General features: G+C 58.7%; 1 protein-coding gene across 1 annotated transcript in view; it reads left to right on the top strand.

The window, feature by feature from the left end:
• Positions 1 to 15674, top strand: part of LOC110387117 (ankyrin-1-like) — a 34464-nt gene that overhangs the window by 14154 nt on the left and 4636 nt on the right. The window contains 39 exon segments of the mRNA XM_021374931.1: positions 1016 to 1114; positions 1227 to 1412; positions 1550 to 1648; positions 1854 to 1952; positions 2300 to 2398; positions 2612 to 2809; positions 2922 to 3020; positions 3315 to 3413; positions 3560 to 3658; positions 3818 to 4015; positions 4169 to 4267; positions 4352 to 4450; positions 5435 to 5632; positions 5821 to 5919; positions 6085 to 6183; positions 6478 to 6576; positions 6666 to 6758; positions 6984 to 7056; positions 7389 to 7412; positions 7866 to 7925; positions 8214 to 8316; positions 8577 to 8724; positions 8931 to 9028; positions 9108 to 9332; positions 9560 to 9714; positions 9901 to 10112; positions 10227 to 10431; positions 10587 to 10683; positions 10836 to 11064; positions 11148 to 11273; positions 11355 to 11474; positions 11589 to 11673; positions 11904 to 11978; positions 12127 to 12258; positions 12449 to 12595; positions 13989 to 14033; positions 14036 to 14069; positions 14071 to 14499; positions 15087 to 15345. Of these exon segments, the coding sequence (XP_021230606.1) occupies positions 1016 to 1114; positions 1227 to 1412; positions 1550 to 1648; positions 1854 to 1952; positions 2300 to 2398; positions 2612 to 2809; positions 2922 to 3020; positions 3315 to 3413; positions 3560 to 3658; positions 3818 to 4015; positions 4169 to 4267; positions 4352 to 4450; positions 5435 to 5632; positions 5821 to 5919; positions 6085 to 6183; positions 6478 to 6576; positions 6666 to 6758; positions 6984 to 7056; positions 7389 to 7412; positions 7866 to 7925; positions 8214 to 8316; positions 8577 to 8724; positions 8931 to 9028; positions 9108 to 9332; positions 9560 to 9714; positions 9901 to 10112; positions 10227 to 10431; positions 10587 to 10683; positions 10836 to 11064; positions 11148 to 11273; positions 11355 to 11474; positions 11589 to 11673; positions 11904 to 11978; positions 12127 to 12258; positions 12449 to 12595; positions 13989 to 14033; positions 14036 to 14069; positions 14071 to 14499; positions 15087 to 15345 (5142 nt within the window).

Here is a 15674-nt window from a genome sequence, read left to right as displayed (position 1 = left end):
CTTGTGCTGGGGGCCCCAGACCTGGACACAGAATTCCAGATAGGGCCTCACAAGGGCAGAGTAGAGGGGGACAATCACCTCCCTCTCCCTGCTGGCCAACCCTCTTTTGGTGCAGCCTAGAATACTGTTGGCCTTCCAGGGTGCAAGAGCACACTGCTGCCTCATGTCCAGTTTTTCGTCCATCAGGATCCCTAATTCCTTCTCCACAGGGCTGCTCTCAATGAGTTCTTTTTCCAGTCTGTACTCATATCTGGGAGTGCCCCGACCCAAGTGTAACACCTTGCGTTTAGCTTTGTTAAACCTCATTCGATTCTTATGTTCTCTCTTTTCAAACATATCCAGATCCCTCTGGATGGTATCCCTCCCTTATGTTGTGTCAGCTGCACCACTCAGCTCGGTGTCATCAGCATACTTGCTGCGGGTACACTCAATTCCCTCTATCTTATTGATAAAGATGTTGAAGAGCACTGGTCCCAAGATGGACCCCTGGGGGACACCACTCGTGACCGGCCTCTGCCTGGACATAGAGCCATTGACAACAACCCTCTGGCTACAACCACCCAACCAGTTCTTTATCCACCTACCAGTGCAGCCTTCAAATTCGTCTCTCTCCCATTTAGAGATAAGGATATGGTGCAGGACAATGTAAAAGGCATTGCACAAGTCCAGGTAGATGACAGCTGTTGCCCTTCCTTTGTCCACTGATATCTTCACTCCATCAGAGAAGGCCACCAGATTGGTGAGGCATGATCTGCCCTTGGTGAAGCCATGCTGGCTGTCTTGGATCACCTTCACAACTCGCATGTGCCTTAACGTCTCTTCCAGGAGGTTCTGCTCCATGATCTTCCCAGGCACAGACATGAAGCTCACCAGCCTCTAGTTCCCTGGGTCTTCCTTTCTCCCTTTCTTGAATACGAGAGTGATGTTTCTTGATATGGGAGTGTGTGTTGGTGGGGTGAAGCTCTTCAAGGAGCTGGAGGAAGGGTTGTGCTGATGCGTATGGCTCTGTTTGCAGAAAGGCTTCACACCACTCTACATGGCAGCACAGGAAAACCACCTGGAAGTTGTCAAGTTCCTGCTGGAAAATGGAGCCAACCAGAATGTAGCCACAGAGGTAAGATCCTTGGAGAGAACTCTGCAGCTCTACTTGTTGAGGCTGCTGTCAGACATGGCAGATGCTGCCATGGCTTCTTGGCTCTCCCCACTCACCTGACTCTCCTTGGCAGGATGGCTTCACACCACTAGCTGTGGCTCTGCAGCAGGGTCATGAGAATGTGGTTGCTCACCTTATCAACTATGGGACAAAGGGTAAGGTCCGCCTGCCCGCCTTGCACATTGCAGCTCGCAATGATGACACCCGCACAGCTGCCGTGCTGCTGCAGAATGACCCCAATGCTGACGTCCTCTCCAAGGTGTGTGGCTCTCCCACCCTGTCCCTGCAAGCTTTCCCACCTCCCAGGGAGAACAGCAGCTTGGTATGCTGTATTTATCCATCCTTTCAGCAGGGAACATATATCTGGCTGGGCTGATCCCTCCTTCTTTCCCCTAGACTGGATTTACGCCCTTGCACATTGCAGCTCACTATGAGAATCTCAGTGTGGCCCAACTATTGCTGAATCGTGGAGCCAGCGTCAACTTCACACCCCAGGTGAGTGCTATGTGGGGCGGCTGCTAGGACATCCACAGGTTTCAGCCATGAATGGGCATGTGCTCGTCTCTCACCTGTCCATCCTTGTGCAGGAATTTAGCCATCCACTGCCCTCTGTCCCTTGTTTGCCCCATGCTTCCTGGCAGCCCTGCAGGGAAAAGAGGAGTGTTTGCTTCCTGTAATAAGCTGTCCTTCCTTCTGCCAGAATGGGATCACTCCCCTACACATAGCCTCCCGTCGAGGCAACATCATCATGGTGCGGCTGCTGCTGGACCGTGGGGCCCAGATAGAGACAAGGACCAAGGTGAGACCCCTTCTGAACCACAGACAAGTGCATGGGCCATCTCTGTCTCCATACTCCCTGTGCCTGGGGAGCACTGACGCAGTGTCCTCCTCAGTCCATACCCTGGAAATGTCATGCTGGGGCATGAGCACAGTTCCTGGTGTCCTAAGGGGATGGACAAGGTTTTTCAGTGGTACATACACAGGTTGACAGGAAGCCGCATGGCTGGTGGGCCCTGGGGGCTGAGGGCAGGCTCAGTTTTGGTCTTATTCTGCAAACAAGTCCGAAGTTCCTGTTCCTTTCTGGCCTGTAGGGTGCCTTGCCTTTCCCTGCCCATGCTGAGCCTCTGAACCCTTCTCTCTCCCCAGGATGAGTTGACACCTCTCCACTGTGCAGCTCGCAATGGACATGTGCGAATTGCAGAGATCCTGCTGGACCATGGTGCTCCCATTCAAGCCAAAACCAAGGTGCCTATGGGACTGTGCTCAGTGTCAGTGCAGGGGTCACAAACTGCATGCATTTGCTGGATGCTCTCCATGGCTGGGCTAGGGTTGAACTTGTGGCCACTGAGAGGCAAGGAGCTTCCTGATCCTTCTTCTCAGAGCTGTGGCAGGGAGCAGGGCTGGGTGGGATGCCCCGTGCCCCCTGCTCGTCCCTAAGGCCCTGCTCCCTGCTTGCAGAACGGCCTGTCGCCAATCCACATGGCAGCACAGGGTGACCACCTGGACTGTGTGCGCCTGCTCCTGCAGTACAGTGCCGAGATTGATGACATCACCCTGGACCACTTGACACCACTGCATGTGGCCGCACACTGTGGCCACCACCGTGTGGCCAAGCTGCTGGTGGAGAAGGGAGCCAAGCCCAACTCTAGAGCCCTGGTGAGCCGGGGGGGTGGGCAAGAAAAGGATAGATGATCTGGGGGTGGAGGAAGAAAAAGGTGGAGGAAGAGGGAATGTACTTGCAATTAACTGTCGGTCATTCTGTCTGCAGAATGGCTTCACGCCTCTCCACATTGCCTGCAAGAAGAACCACATTCGGGTGATGGAGCTGCTTCTGAAGACAGGAGCCTCCATTGATGCTGTCACGGAGGTGGGTGGGCTGCAGCCCAGCCTCAGCCCTTCTGTTACTGCCCATACACAGCGGGGCTGGGTGACTGCTGCCCTGCTGCCCCCCAGCATCATCTTCCTTGTGGCTTGGGAGAACTGTGCAGCTTAGGACCCACTGTGCGGGTACCATCTCCTGCAGCCTGTTTCCTGCAGGGCAGAAGCTCTTTGCATTGCTATTGGCTCAGCTAGGGGCTCCAGGGGCTCAGAGGATGGGGGGATTACCTCTGTGTTGGGCCTTCAGCCCTCAGCATGCCTCTTTGCCGCTTTCTCTCCACAGTCTGGCCTGACTCCCCTGCATGTGGCTGCCTTCATGGGGCACTTGCCTATCGTCAAGACCCTGCTGCAGCGTGGAGCATCTCCCAATGTGTCCAACGTGGTGAGTCCTGGCCTGGCTGGAGCCGTGGGGGCTCACTGTGGTGTGGTGTAGTGGGGGGCTGCACCCTGCTTTCTGCGTTCCTGGGCAACCCCTTGGTGATGTGTCCCCTCCTGTGGCCTCACCACTTTATTCTGACCTTGGTGCAGAAAGTGGAGACTCCCCTGCACATGGCAGCCAGAGCTGGGCACATGGATGTGGCCAAGTATCTGCTGCAGAACAAAGCCAAAGTCAACGCCAAGGCCAAGGTAGGCAGGAGCTCCCATGTGCTAGCCCAGTGCTGAGTCCTTTGCTCTCACCTGTCCAGGCCCCTGCTGTGGGGGGATTGTGGAGCAGCAGACTCCTGCTGCTGCAAGGAAGCAGCAAGTCCAAGCCCACCAGCAACAGCTTCTCTGCCTCCCTCACAGGATGACCAGACTCCTCTGCACTGTGCTGCACGCATTGGCCACACCGGCATGGTCCAACTCCTACTGGAGAACAACGCCAACCCCAACCTGGCCACCACAGCAGGGCACATGCCTCTGCACATCACTGCCAGAGAGGGGCATGTAGACACAGCCCTGGCCCTGCTAGAGAAGGGAGCCTCTCAGACCTGCATGACCAAGGTAGGCTGCTGTGGCTGCTGCGGAAGATGGCTGGCAGGGCTGCAGGACAGTGTCCCTGTCACAGAAGAGGCAGCCTCCTCCTGTGCTGTAGTGTGCATCTGCACTCTCCACATCATCCCCTTACACCCAGTGATGGGCTGCCTTTCTCCTCAGAAAGGATTTACCCCTCTCCACGTTGCAGCCAAGTATGGGAAGGTGGATGTGGCAGAGCTGCTGCTGGTGCATGATGCTCACCCCAACGCAGCAGGGAAGGTGAGGGTTGCTCTGGGGCTGTGGGAGAGGTGAGTATGGGCTGAGACTCTGTCTCACATCTGCATGCCCTCTTCCCCTCCCTAGAACGGCCTGACCCCACTGCACGTAGCTGTGCACCACAACAACCTGGAGATCGTCAAGCTTCTGCTTCCCAAGGGGAGCTCTCCTCACAGCTCAGCCTGGGTAAGGCTGGATGGGATCCCTAGGGTGGGGGGACAGTGCCCCATGCTTCATCACCCCTCAATCCTGACACCTGCCATTCCCACCGTAGCTCCAACACCTGCTGCTTTGCTGGCCTGTCCTTGCGCCCATGGAGGTGCTTGAGCAGTCACCCAGTTCCAGCAGAGTGGCTTTCAGGGATATTCCCTGTTGGCAGTCTAGTGGCTGTTGCCTGGGGATGTGTTTCCATGGCAAGCCCTGCTGAGCAGTGCTGCGGTCTGGCAGTTTGGGAAACCACACATGAATGTTTGCATGCAGCTGGGAAGCTGTGAAGGCAGAAAATCCAGCAGCTTGTGAGCGTCCTGGGCTCTGCCTGAGCACGAGGAGCCTTTCCCCGTGGAGCAGCTCAGCAGAATTGGTTTTCACGCTGTTCGCAGAAGCTGCATCCTCTCAGCAGACAAGCGGCTGCTGGTGCTACCATGTGGCCCTCCTCTCTTCCCCCATGCAGCTGCTGGCAGTCTTGCTGGGCTGGCATCAGAGCAGCTGGTGCTGGTGCCGATCTCCCCTTGGTCTGCGTCACGGCAGCCTGCGTCATCACAGGCACAGGGCGTCTGCTTCTCTGCCGGCACATGTCAGCACAAGCAGTGCTCAGGGCCATGCAGCCTCTGCCTGAATACTAATCCTGTGTGTTGCGGGTTCTGCCCCACACCTCTGCCAGGCAGCCCCAAGTGGCTGCATGCTAGAAACTCATGTGAAGAAAACCCCAGGACAGCTGATACCAAAGCAGGTGGTCTTGGAGCCCCCTCACTGTCTTGACTAGAGAAGCAGGATTGGCTTCAGCGGTAGGGTTAGTTGCTGTCAGGGAGATGGTTTGTGTGTGAGCTTGTGTCCCTGAGCCCTGGAAGTAGCCTGGGAGGGCAGGCTTGGCCTGGAGAGGTGGGGTGGCACCTCCTGTCAAGGCAGATCTGCTCGGTGGGTGCTGAGAGCTGCCATGGTCCTCTCCTACAGAACGGATACACCCCTCTGCACATTGCTGCCAAGCAGAACCAGATGGAGGTGGCCAGCAGCTTGCTGCAATACGGTGCTTCTGCAAACGCGGAGTCTGTTCAGGGAGTCACCCCACTGCACCTGGCTTCTCAGGAGGGGCATACGGACATGGTAGCACTGCTTTTCTCCAAGAAAGCCAATGGAAACTTAGGCAACAAGGTATGTTGTGCTGGTGCTTCCTGCCAGGCTGGCAGGCAGTACCAGACCCAGTGCCTCCCTGCATTCAAATAGCGGTTTCCTGGCCAATCGTGTAATGTTGGCCAGTTTGTCATATTTACAACCCAACTTGGTCTCTGCTGGTCGAGCTGCAGAGCTTCCCTTGTGCATGTGACCTGCTCTTCTTGCAGAGTGGCCTGACTCCCCTCCATCTTGTGGCCCAAGAGGGACATGTACCAGTTGCCGATGTTTTGGTGAAACACGGAGTCACAGTGGATGCAACAACGAGGGTAAAGTAGTGCATTGGCCATGATTGGGGTGAAAAACACATGGGAACTACTTCTACATGCCCCATCCTACAGCTGTAGGGGCTGGCCCATACAGTTCAACGTACCCAAGCCAGAAGGCCCAGAAGAAGCACCGACAGCAGTCTGAGACTTGGTCTTGTCTTTCAGATGGGCTACACCTCACTGCATGTAGCCAGCCACTATGGGAACATCAAGTTGGTGAAGTTTCTGCTGCAGCATCAGGCTGATGTCAATGCCAAGACTAAGGTACAATGATGCTGTGTGCTAAAAGGACCTTTCTGCCCTGAGGAACAGTGTGCAGGTTGACGGGAAAGGCTTTGCCCCACCACAACCCCTACACCTTGCTTCAAGCCCTCCTGTTTTCATGGCTAGAAGCTGCTGTAGTCCAGTTACAGCCCCTTTGCACATTGTGGATCCTACAGAGCCCTTTACTCCAGAAAGTAGGAGGCAGCCAATGTGAAGCACCATGTGAAGCCTTGGGGGGCATTTGTGGGGCAGCATACCCCAAAGCTGATGCAGCACTCTCTGCTTTCCCTACAGCTGGGCTACACGCCCCTACACCAGGCGGCACAGCAGGGCCACACGGACGTGGTGACCCTACTGCTGAAGCATGGGGCCTCTCCCAACGAGATCAGCACAGTGAGTAGGGCAAACCACCTGCGCTTCCTCATTGTGTGACATGGTTGGGCACATGCCTGGGTTCCCTTATACCCTTTCCCCTTGCACAGAATGGCACCACTCCCCTGGCCATCGCGAAACGCCTCGGTTACATTTCCGTCACAGATGTGCTCAAGATAGTCACAGAGGAGACCAACATCCCAGTAAGCTCCTGGGCACGGGACTGGCTGGGTGCAGGATCCTGTGGAGAAGGGTTGGGGCTGGGAGCAGCCAAGTGAGGGTCTGCCAGCCTTGGCTAGGCAGTGAGCCCTAGGCAGCTCAGGGTAGGGGCTGCCAAAGAGCAGCTTGAGTACCCAGGCATGTGGAGAGGGGCTGTGGGCAGCTGTGGGTTGTGTGCTGTCCTGCCCTGACTGCCCTCTGCTCCACAGCCAGTCAACGACAAGTACCGCATGAGCTTCCCAGAGACTGTGGATGAGATTCTGGATGTGTCGGAGGATGAAGGTGAGGGGCTGGAGCTGGGTCGCACCCTTAGAGGTCTGCAAGCAGCCCCAGGGATGGGCACAGGGTGGGGAGCTGCCTGGTCCCACCAGGGTCTTGGAACAAAGAAGCGGGAGCCCAGCAGCCCCAGAGATGGCACCTCCTGGCTTGGTCTTCTGCGCTGTGCAGGAGGGTGGTGCCCAGACCTGAGGATGGTGTGCAGAGGGACCCTGGGGACTCTGAGCATCACACCATGCCTTGCTCCCCAGGCGGCACCAGCCCCCAGCGCAGCTGCAGCTGATTTGCTCCTACTCCTTCTCACCAAGACCTCACTTTTGCCTCTTCTTACTTTGCAGGCACTGCTCATGTCACAGTAATGGGTATGAAATGTGTCCCTGTGCCCCAGCTCGATGGCCCATTTCACCCCATGGCCACTAACCATCCGCACGCCACCTCCATCTGCTGAGCCTCGCTGCTGGGCTGGTGCTACCCGGCGCAGGCCCTGCCATCCTGCCCTGCCCATCTGTGTCCAAGCTGCTTGCTGTGGTGTGACTGCATGAAGGGGACTATCCCCAAGCAGAGGGAGCCCAGGCTGTCATCAGCCTTGCTCCCAGCAGCAGGAAGAGCCTGCTCTTGCTGTAAGCTCCGGTGCCCACCCACAGCCAGCCCATGCTGCTCTGGCCTTGGTGGTATGAATCGGAGCACTGGAGGGTCCCTGTGCTGCTCGCCACTGTGGCTCTCCCTGCTTTGGGAGGTGGTGGGCTCCTTCCAGCAGGGCTCTAGCATGAGCTCAGCCTCCGTGGACTCCTTATCAGATGTTAATTGGGTGGCAGGTGGGGATGGCTCGGCTCGTGCCCCCAGCGAGAGGTGTGTGGGTGATCTTGGTGGCCTTGGTGAGTCCTTCCTGTAGCCCCAGCCCCACCTGGTGGTGGGGGGGGCCCAGCAGGCTTGGCTCTGTGCTTGAGTGCTGTGAGGTTGGGGTTGGCTGGCTTCTAACAGCTGTCGCAGCTCCTGCCACACTAACAGCCCAGGCCTCTGGCAGAGGGAGGAGCCTCCCCACAGCTGAGACCCCGGGGATGAATGTGTGTGGCCAGTGGTGGGAGCAGGGATGGGAATAAAGCTGAGCAGCTGTGCTCCCTTGTCCTGCTGCCTATGCGTGCTGAGTCAGCTCTCGGTTTCAGAGGAGGAGCTGATCGCACCGAAACCCAGAACACCTGAACCCAGGGAGCAGGAGGGCAAGAGGGAGATGCTGGAGTTTGTGACCGTGACAGCACTGGAGCAAACGTATGAGGCACTGGGTGGTGGGGAGGGAGTGGGCACAGGGCGTGGGCCAGCCTGGTGCTGGGGTGGGATGCCAGCAGGGCAGGGACAGCTGCAGGCGCTGGGTGCCAGCAGGTCAAGGATGGCTGTGGGCAAGGAGTGTATCCTTGGGCTCCCTGACAGGGTTCTTCACTAGGCTGTGCCTGGTGGCCCTGGGGGGATGGCTGGAGCCTGGGGGGCCCTGGCCCATTGCTGCAGTGGCTGTCACAGTTCTCTCCTGCCAGGGAGGAGTCTCCAGCTGTCCCACAGGTCCCCTGCATGCCCCCTGAGACTGTGGTGACCAGAGCAGAGGAGCCTGAGCAGGTGGGACCTGTGGAGACTGAAGCTGAGCAAGGCAGTCTACTGCTTGCACCCTCAGTGTCCCCACAGGAGGTGAGTGTGGCAGAGGTCCGGTATGTTTCCTGCCAGGGGGAACACCCCTCCTCTGTCAGCCCAGAGCCAAAACATGGGGGGTGGAGGGGATGGGTCGATGGTACAGGGCGGCCCAGGCAGGATGCGGGAGTGCAGAGGGTTGAGCTGGCTCAGCAGCACCGGACAGGACCCTGTGCCCATGGGGGCTCTTCCCTGCCTTTGCACAGCCCTGCAAGGAGTTCGATGAGGACTCCTTGATTCCCAGCAGTCCGGCCACCGAGACCTCGGACAACATCAGCCCGGTGGCCAGCCCCGTGCACACAGGGTGAGTGGCTGCCCAAGGCAGCACTGTGCGTGCGAGCTGGCTGCAGGGCACTGCTTGCCTATGCCTCTGCCCACTGCAGGTTCCTGGTGAGCTTCATGGTGGATGCGCGTGGTGGCTCCATGCGGGGCAGCCGGCACCACGGGCTGCGCGTGGTCATCCCGCCCCGTGCCTGTGCTGCGCCCACCCGCATCACTTGCCGCCTAGTGAAGCCTCAGAAGCTGCCTGCACCCCCACCACTGGCTGAGGAGGAGGGCCTGGCCAGCCGCATCATTGCACTGGGGCCCGCTGGCGCCCAGTTCCTCAGGTGGGCATGACAGGGAATGGAGCCATCCCTTGGTACTGGGGATGGATCTGGGCTCCTCTGGAGGCTGGGGACAGATCTGGGCTCCTCTAGGGGCTGGGGACTAGGCTGTTGCTGGCTGCCTGTGGGGATTCTGCTTCAGGAGCTGTCCCAATTCTGGCCAAGCGCAGAACAATGCTGGGGTAAGCTTTTGCAACCTGGTGTGAGCATGTCTCTTCCTTTATCTGCAGCCCCGTCATAGTGGAGATTCCCCACTTTGCCTCCTACGGACGTGGGGACCGTGAGCTGGTGGTGTTGCGCAGTGAGAATGGCTCTGTCTGGAAGGAGCACCGCAACCGCTATGAGGAGAGCTACATGGACCAGCTGCTCAATGGCATGGATGAGGGTGAGCATGCCGGGTTGGGGGCTTGACACCCCAGCTAAAAGCTGCAGCTGTCCTGGGAGTGGCCAGCACTAGGAGGTGGTGGGATGTGACCAAGCGTGGCATGGTTGGAGGAGCCAGAGGAGGTGGTGGATGAGAGCCATGGGCTCGGTTTGTGGAGGAGCACTGATGACTGTGCTGCCCTTGCAGAGCTGGAGAGCCAAGAGGAGCTGGAGAAGAAGAGGGTCTGCCGCATCATCACCACTGACTTTCCTCTCTACTTCGTGGTCATGTCCCGGATTTGCCAGGACTGTGACATGATTGGCCCTGAAGGAGGGTGCTTGAAAAGCACACTGGTGCCCATGGTGCAGGCCACCTTCCCAGACACCGCTGTCACCAAGAAAGTGAGGCTGGCTCTGCAGGTGAGTCTGAAGAGCCTGGTCTGGAGACCAGCAGGCAGGAACAGGCAGCTTATCCAGCTGTGCCCCAGCACTGCTGGGAGATGGCCCTGATCACTCCACCTGTGCTGCCCACAGGCGCAGCCTGTGCCTGATGAGCTGGTGACCAAGCTGCTGGGGAACCAGGCGACCTTCAGCCCCATCGTCACGGTGGAGCCACGCCGGAGGAAGTTCCACCGCCCCATTGGCCTCCGCATTCCTCTGCCCCCATCCTGGAAGGACAATCCCCGAGACAGTGGCGAGGGTGACACCACCAGCCTGCGCCTGCTCTGCTCTGTGATAGGTGAGGCCACGTGCGTGAGTGCATTCTGACTGGTAATGAGATGAGCTGAGGTGGGATGCATCCCTTGGAGCCAAGGACAGGTTGCACAGTCCAGCAGGGAGAGCAGACCCACTGCAGCGGTAAAGCAGTGTGCTTACCCCTGCTTTCTGCTGCAGGAGGGACAGCACAAGCTCAGTGGGAAGACATCACAGGCACCACGAAGCTGGTATATGAAAAGGAGTGCGCTAACTTTACCACCAATGTGTCTGCCAGGTGAGCCATGGGAGAGCATGTAGTTGGATGGGATTCTTGTTCCTGGGGAAGTTCCCTGCCCTGGATGGGGCTCCCACACATGGAGCTCCTGCGCACCCTTTGTGGTGCTGTTTCCCCCTCTGGTGCAGTGCCCTGACCAACCCCTCCTGCAGGTTCTGGCTGGCTGACTGTCCACGCACTGCTGAGGCTGTGCACTTTGCCACCATGCTGTACAAGGAACTGACGGCTGTGCCCTACATGGCCAAATTTGTGGTGTTTGCCAAGATGAATGATGGACGGGAAGGCCGGCTGCGCTGCTACTGCATGACTGATGACAAAGTGGACAAGACTTTGGAGCAGCACGAGAACTTCACTGAGGTGGCCCGCAGCAGAGACATTGAGGTTTGTCTCCTGCAGTGTTCCTGGAGGGCAGAAGGAAGAAGCTGCTCTGTGCAGGGTCCTAGCTTGAGTTCCTCTCCACGCAGGTGGTGGAGGGAATGCCTCTGCATGTCGAGCTCTCAGGGAACCTGGTGCCAGTCAAGAAGGCCACACAGTCGCGCACGTTCCTCTTCCAGTCCTTCCGGGAGAACCGCCTTGCCATCCCCATCAAGGTAACGGTGGGTGCAGAGTTGGGCTGTGGTGGGGCCCTGTGCCCTGTTCCAGCCCCCTCTACCTGGGTGCTTGCTGCGCAGGTCCGGGACAGCAGTCGGGAAGCCAGTGGCTCCCTGTCCTTCTTGCGCAAGGCCATGAAGTATGAGGACTTGCAGCATGTGCTCTGCCACCTCAACATCAGCATTCCACCCTGTACCAAGGTCAGCTCTCCTTTCTCAAAGTGGCTGTGCTGTGCTGGGGCTGTGCAGGTACCGGGACAGAGCCGCTGCTCTCTCCTCTGGCTGGTGACCCCTTGGTTTGTCCCCACTTTGCAGGGAAGCGGCACTGAGGAGCGGAGGAGGACACTGACACCTTTGTCTCTGCGGGAGCGATACAGTGTCCTGAGTGAGAGCAGTTTCGGTACGCAGCCTCCTGGGTCTGTTCAAGCCTCCCACCTCCTTTGCTTAGAGTAGGGGTGCCCAGGCCAGGAGGAAGGACTGGGCTGACCCTGCTGCACTTGCATGCATGGCATCCTCCTGTTCCTAAGGGGTTTTTTGATCCTGCCTGTGGGGCTGTGCTGAGCCCCCGCAGCCTGCACCTCACTCCTACCCAACCCACAGCTGGAGCTGTGACTCCTCCTTCTCCTCCAGGCTCTCTGGGCAGCACTGACAGGACAGACCAGAAGATGATTGACATTGCAGAGCAGCTGGGCCTCAGCTGGGCAGGTGAGTGCACACCTGAAGGATGCTCATTGCACCTTGAAGCTCTGCACTTAAGAAGACTGGAAACATGCTGCAGGGTTGCATGAATGTGCTTTATGCTGTCTGGGGAGCTGCCCGTGGGTGTGATGCTGAGATGCCGTGTCTCTCCCAGAGCTGGCACGTGAGCTGCAGTTTGGGGTGGATGACATCAACAGGATTCGTGTGGAGAACCCTAATTCCTTGCTGGAGCAGAGCATAGCGTTACTCAATCTCTGGGTCAGCCGTGAGGGCAAGGGTGTCAAGAGTGAGTATCTACAGTTCGGGCTACAAGGGTGAGAGTTGCTGGGCGGGGCATGCAGCCTGTATATGTGTGCTCAGGGCTCCCAGGCTGGGTTTAGGCCACCAGTTCCTGCACGCCTGCCTGGAGGGCAGCTGGGGCATGGCCGCAGCCCCCAGCCTGCCCTGCCTGCTGCTGACACCGGCTTCCCCTGCAGTCGAGAACCTGTACACGGCGCTGAGGAACATTGACCGCAGCGAGATCGTCAGCACGCTGGAGGGCTCCGGCCGGCAGAGCCGCAGCCTGAAGGGCAACTGGCGCTACACGGACAGAGACTGCTCGCTATCGCCCTCCCAGATGAATGGTGAGCCCCACGTCCTGTGCAGGGGATCCCAGAGGGACTAGGAGCAGAGTTGCTGTAGACATAGTGGGGCTGATGTCTGTCTCAAGTCAGGTGCACTGCCCCTAGGAGCTTGGTGGGTGTCAGGTGCCACAGGCAGCTGCAGCCTCTCCATGGAGGCTGGTGCTATGGGAACCTTAGTCCTGCTTTCCATGGAGAACAGACACGTGGGGCTTCCTCCTCCAGAGGTGCCAGTGCGGGATGCCCCTGGCTTGTAGTTCCCAGAGCCACCTGCCCGGCCATGGCTGTGCCTGGGTGCAGGGCCACTGCTATGTGTTTCACAGGAGAGCCAGTGCCACAGGCAGGGATGGGGCTGTTGCTGCCCTGCACCACTCATGCAGCTCTGGCTCATCGCTTTCCCCCTTCGTATCTTCCCTTGTTGTGTTCTCTCAAACACACCACCTACTGCCACCAGATGTGGGCACTCCTGGGGGCCACTTCTTGTCACCTCGAAGTTCATCCTGGCCTCTCCTCTCATCTTCCTCTGCCTGTCTCCACTGTTTCCACCTCAGATGAGCCCTCCGGGAGCACCGTCCTGTTCCAGCAGCTGCATGTCACCCAGGACTGCCCCTCTCTTGGCTGTGTCATGTTCTTCCCTTTCTCCTTCCCTTGCTGGCCTTGCGCTGCTTTCCCACTACACTGTGGAGGCTGGGGGCTCCTGGCCATACACTGTGCTCCAGCTGCTGCTGGCGATCCCTGGCTGCTGGGTAGCAGGATTTCTCTTTCTTTCTCCAGAGCTGAACAAGGGGCCCATGGCTCAGTACAGAAGGAGCAAAGCTGCCTGCATGCCTGAGACCGCTTGGCTTGGCTGTAGTCTCTATTGGTGTGCCCAGGCTGTGCATGAGGCCCTCAGTGATGAGGACATGATGATCTCTTATAGACCTGAAGACATCAGTGGGATTATAGGGCCCTGGCTGCATCCTGCGGGGCCTCATGGCTGCATGACATTTGCCAGGGACATCCTTCCTTGCTCATGAGTCAGCTTTGGGAGTTGGTGCCTGCAGCACCTGGCTACCTGAGCTCCAGGCTGACCTTCAGATGCTGTTTGGGGGCTGTGGACAGGGACTGGGAGTTGGTGGAGCAGGGTGCTAGAGAGGACACCATGTCCTGCAGTGGGGATGCGGCATCACTAGGCCCCAGGCTTGTCCTCATCCGGGGAATGGATAGCCACAGGGGCTGCCCAGCCCCAGCAACTCAGAGTGAGGCACAGGGGCACTTGCAGGGACAGGCGGGACTACGCGAAGACAGCAGCCGCTGTGAGCACGCACCTCCCAGAGGCTGCTTCCCTTCTTGCCCTGCTGTGCTTATGTGTGCGTGAGATGGCTGCTGGAGACGTTGCCTCTGTCTGCCCATGTAGGTTACGCTTCGCTGCAGGATGAGCTGCTCTCCCCTGCCTCCCTGCATATATGCTGCCATCCCCTCTGCGTGCTGACCAGTACCACCGAGCAGGACGCCCTGATGGAGATGTCTGACATGCAGGTGTGGTCCTCAGGGCTCACCCCTTCACTGGTGACGGCTGAGGACTCCTCTCTGGAGTGCAGCAAGGCTGAGGACTCGGATGCCACAAGCGAAGGTCGTTTCCCAGGGCAACTTCTGACAGACGCACATGGCCCAGACCACATGGGCTCTATGGACCTAGTTGAGGATGACACAGTGGACTCAGATGCCATGAACGGGCTGATTGAACTGCTAGAGCAGGAGGAGGGGCAGAGGCCAGAGGGGAAGATGCTGGCCAGGGACCACCAGCTGGGGACTGGAGAGCAGAACCCAGAGAGTGAAGTCTCTTTTGTTTCAGTTCAACAGAAGGTACAAGCCAGGAGCATGGCATCGCCAACTGTGAGCCACACAGTGGAGAGGAGTGCAGACAGGTATGGTGGCCCCAGGTGACAGGGGGCAGTGGGAGGGGAGCTTTGCCAGCTACTGCCTTGTGCTGGGCCATCTGCAACAACTTCCCAGCCTTGCTTGCTTCCCTGCTAACCTCCAGCACTGGAGCCCAACACCCCACGCACAGATGTGGCTTGGGCAATGTGCCTGTAAACCCTCTGGAGATGCTCTGGGGCTCCTTAAAAAGCACCTGGGGGAAATGCCTGCAGACAGCCAGGCCTTGCATGTGGGTTGTGCCTCCCAGCACCATCTCAGGCCTGTGTCCTGCCACCTTCCCAGCAACACTGGTCCCATGAGAGCCCGATGATGCTCTGAGGCATGGCCTGAGAGCCTGAAGACTGGGGTGTGGGATGGGCAGAGAGGGTGGCATGGGAGAAGGCCTGTGACCTTTGTGCATCTGCATTGTATGCCGCTTGTGCCAGGCAGCGGTAGCACAAGGAGCCGGGAGCCCTGTGCCTGGCGGGGTGCAGCTGTGCCCAGCTGTCAGCTGGTGCTCTGGGTGCAGCACTCCAGCAAAGCTGACTGCCTCTCTCTCTCTGTCTCTCTCTCCCTGTCCCTCTCCGGTGCCCAGGCTGAGGGACTGGAATGCAGAAGGCTCCTTTATCTCCTGCCTACAGGACCTGACAGCGGGCTCCTGGCAGGAGGGGGTCACCCGACGACTGGGCCCAGCACACACCACGGCTGCTGGGGCACAGGGCCAGGAGCAAGAGCAGGTCCTGGCGCCGGATGTGGAGCTGATGCGGGTCAGCTCCACGGAGGACAGCGACTGGCAGCCCCAACACCCCATGGGCGGCTGGCCAGAGGAGCCCGACAGCCACTGCTTTGGGCAGGTGAGGTTGAGAGCAGCAGCAGGTGCAGCCCTTTGCCCACCACCAGGTCAAGAAGTCCCAGCAGAACTGCTGCCCTGGCCCCTGGGGGGCCTCTTGGCCCAGAATAGAATGCACACCCAATATATGAGCTCTTGCTCTCCATTTATAACCCAGGCAGGCTCCCTGCTTGCTTCCTTATTGAGTATCTGCCCTGGCCGCTGGCCTGACAGCCTGCTGGGCCAGAAATAGAGCTGGTCTGGGGGCCAGGAGGGGCGGTGGGCATCCCGCCACGGCCACGTGGAGCTGACAGGGATGGGATGAGAGCAGGCGTGTGCCCCCAAGCAGGCACA

This window comes from Numida meleagris, chromosome 21 (genome assembly GCF_002078875.1).
Source record: "Numida meleagris isolate 19003 breed g44 Domestic line chromosome 21, NumMel1.0, whole genome shotgun sequence".
Classification (NCBI taxonomy): domain Eukaryota; kingdom Metazoa; phylum Chordata; class Aves; order Galliformes; family Numididae; genus Numida; species Numida meleagris.
The sequence above is the reverse complement of the archived record's forward strand: the minus strand, read 5'-3'. Positions and strand labels throughout refer to the sequence as shown.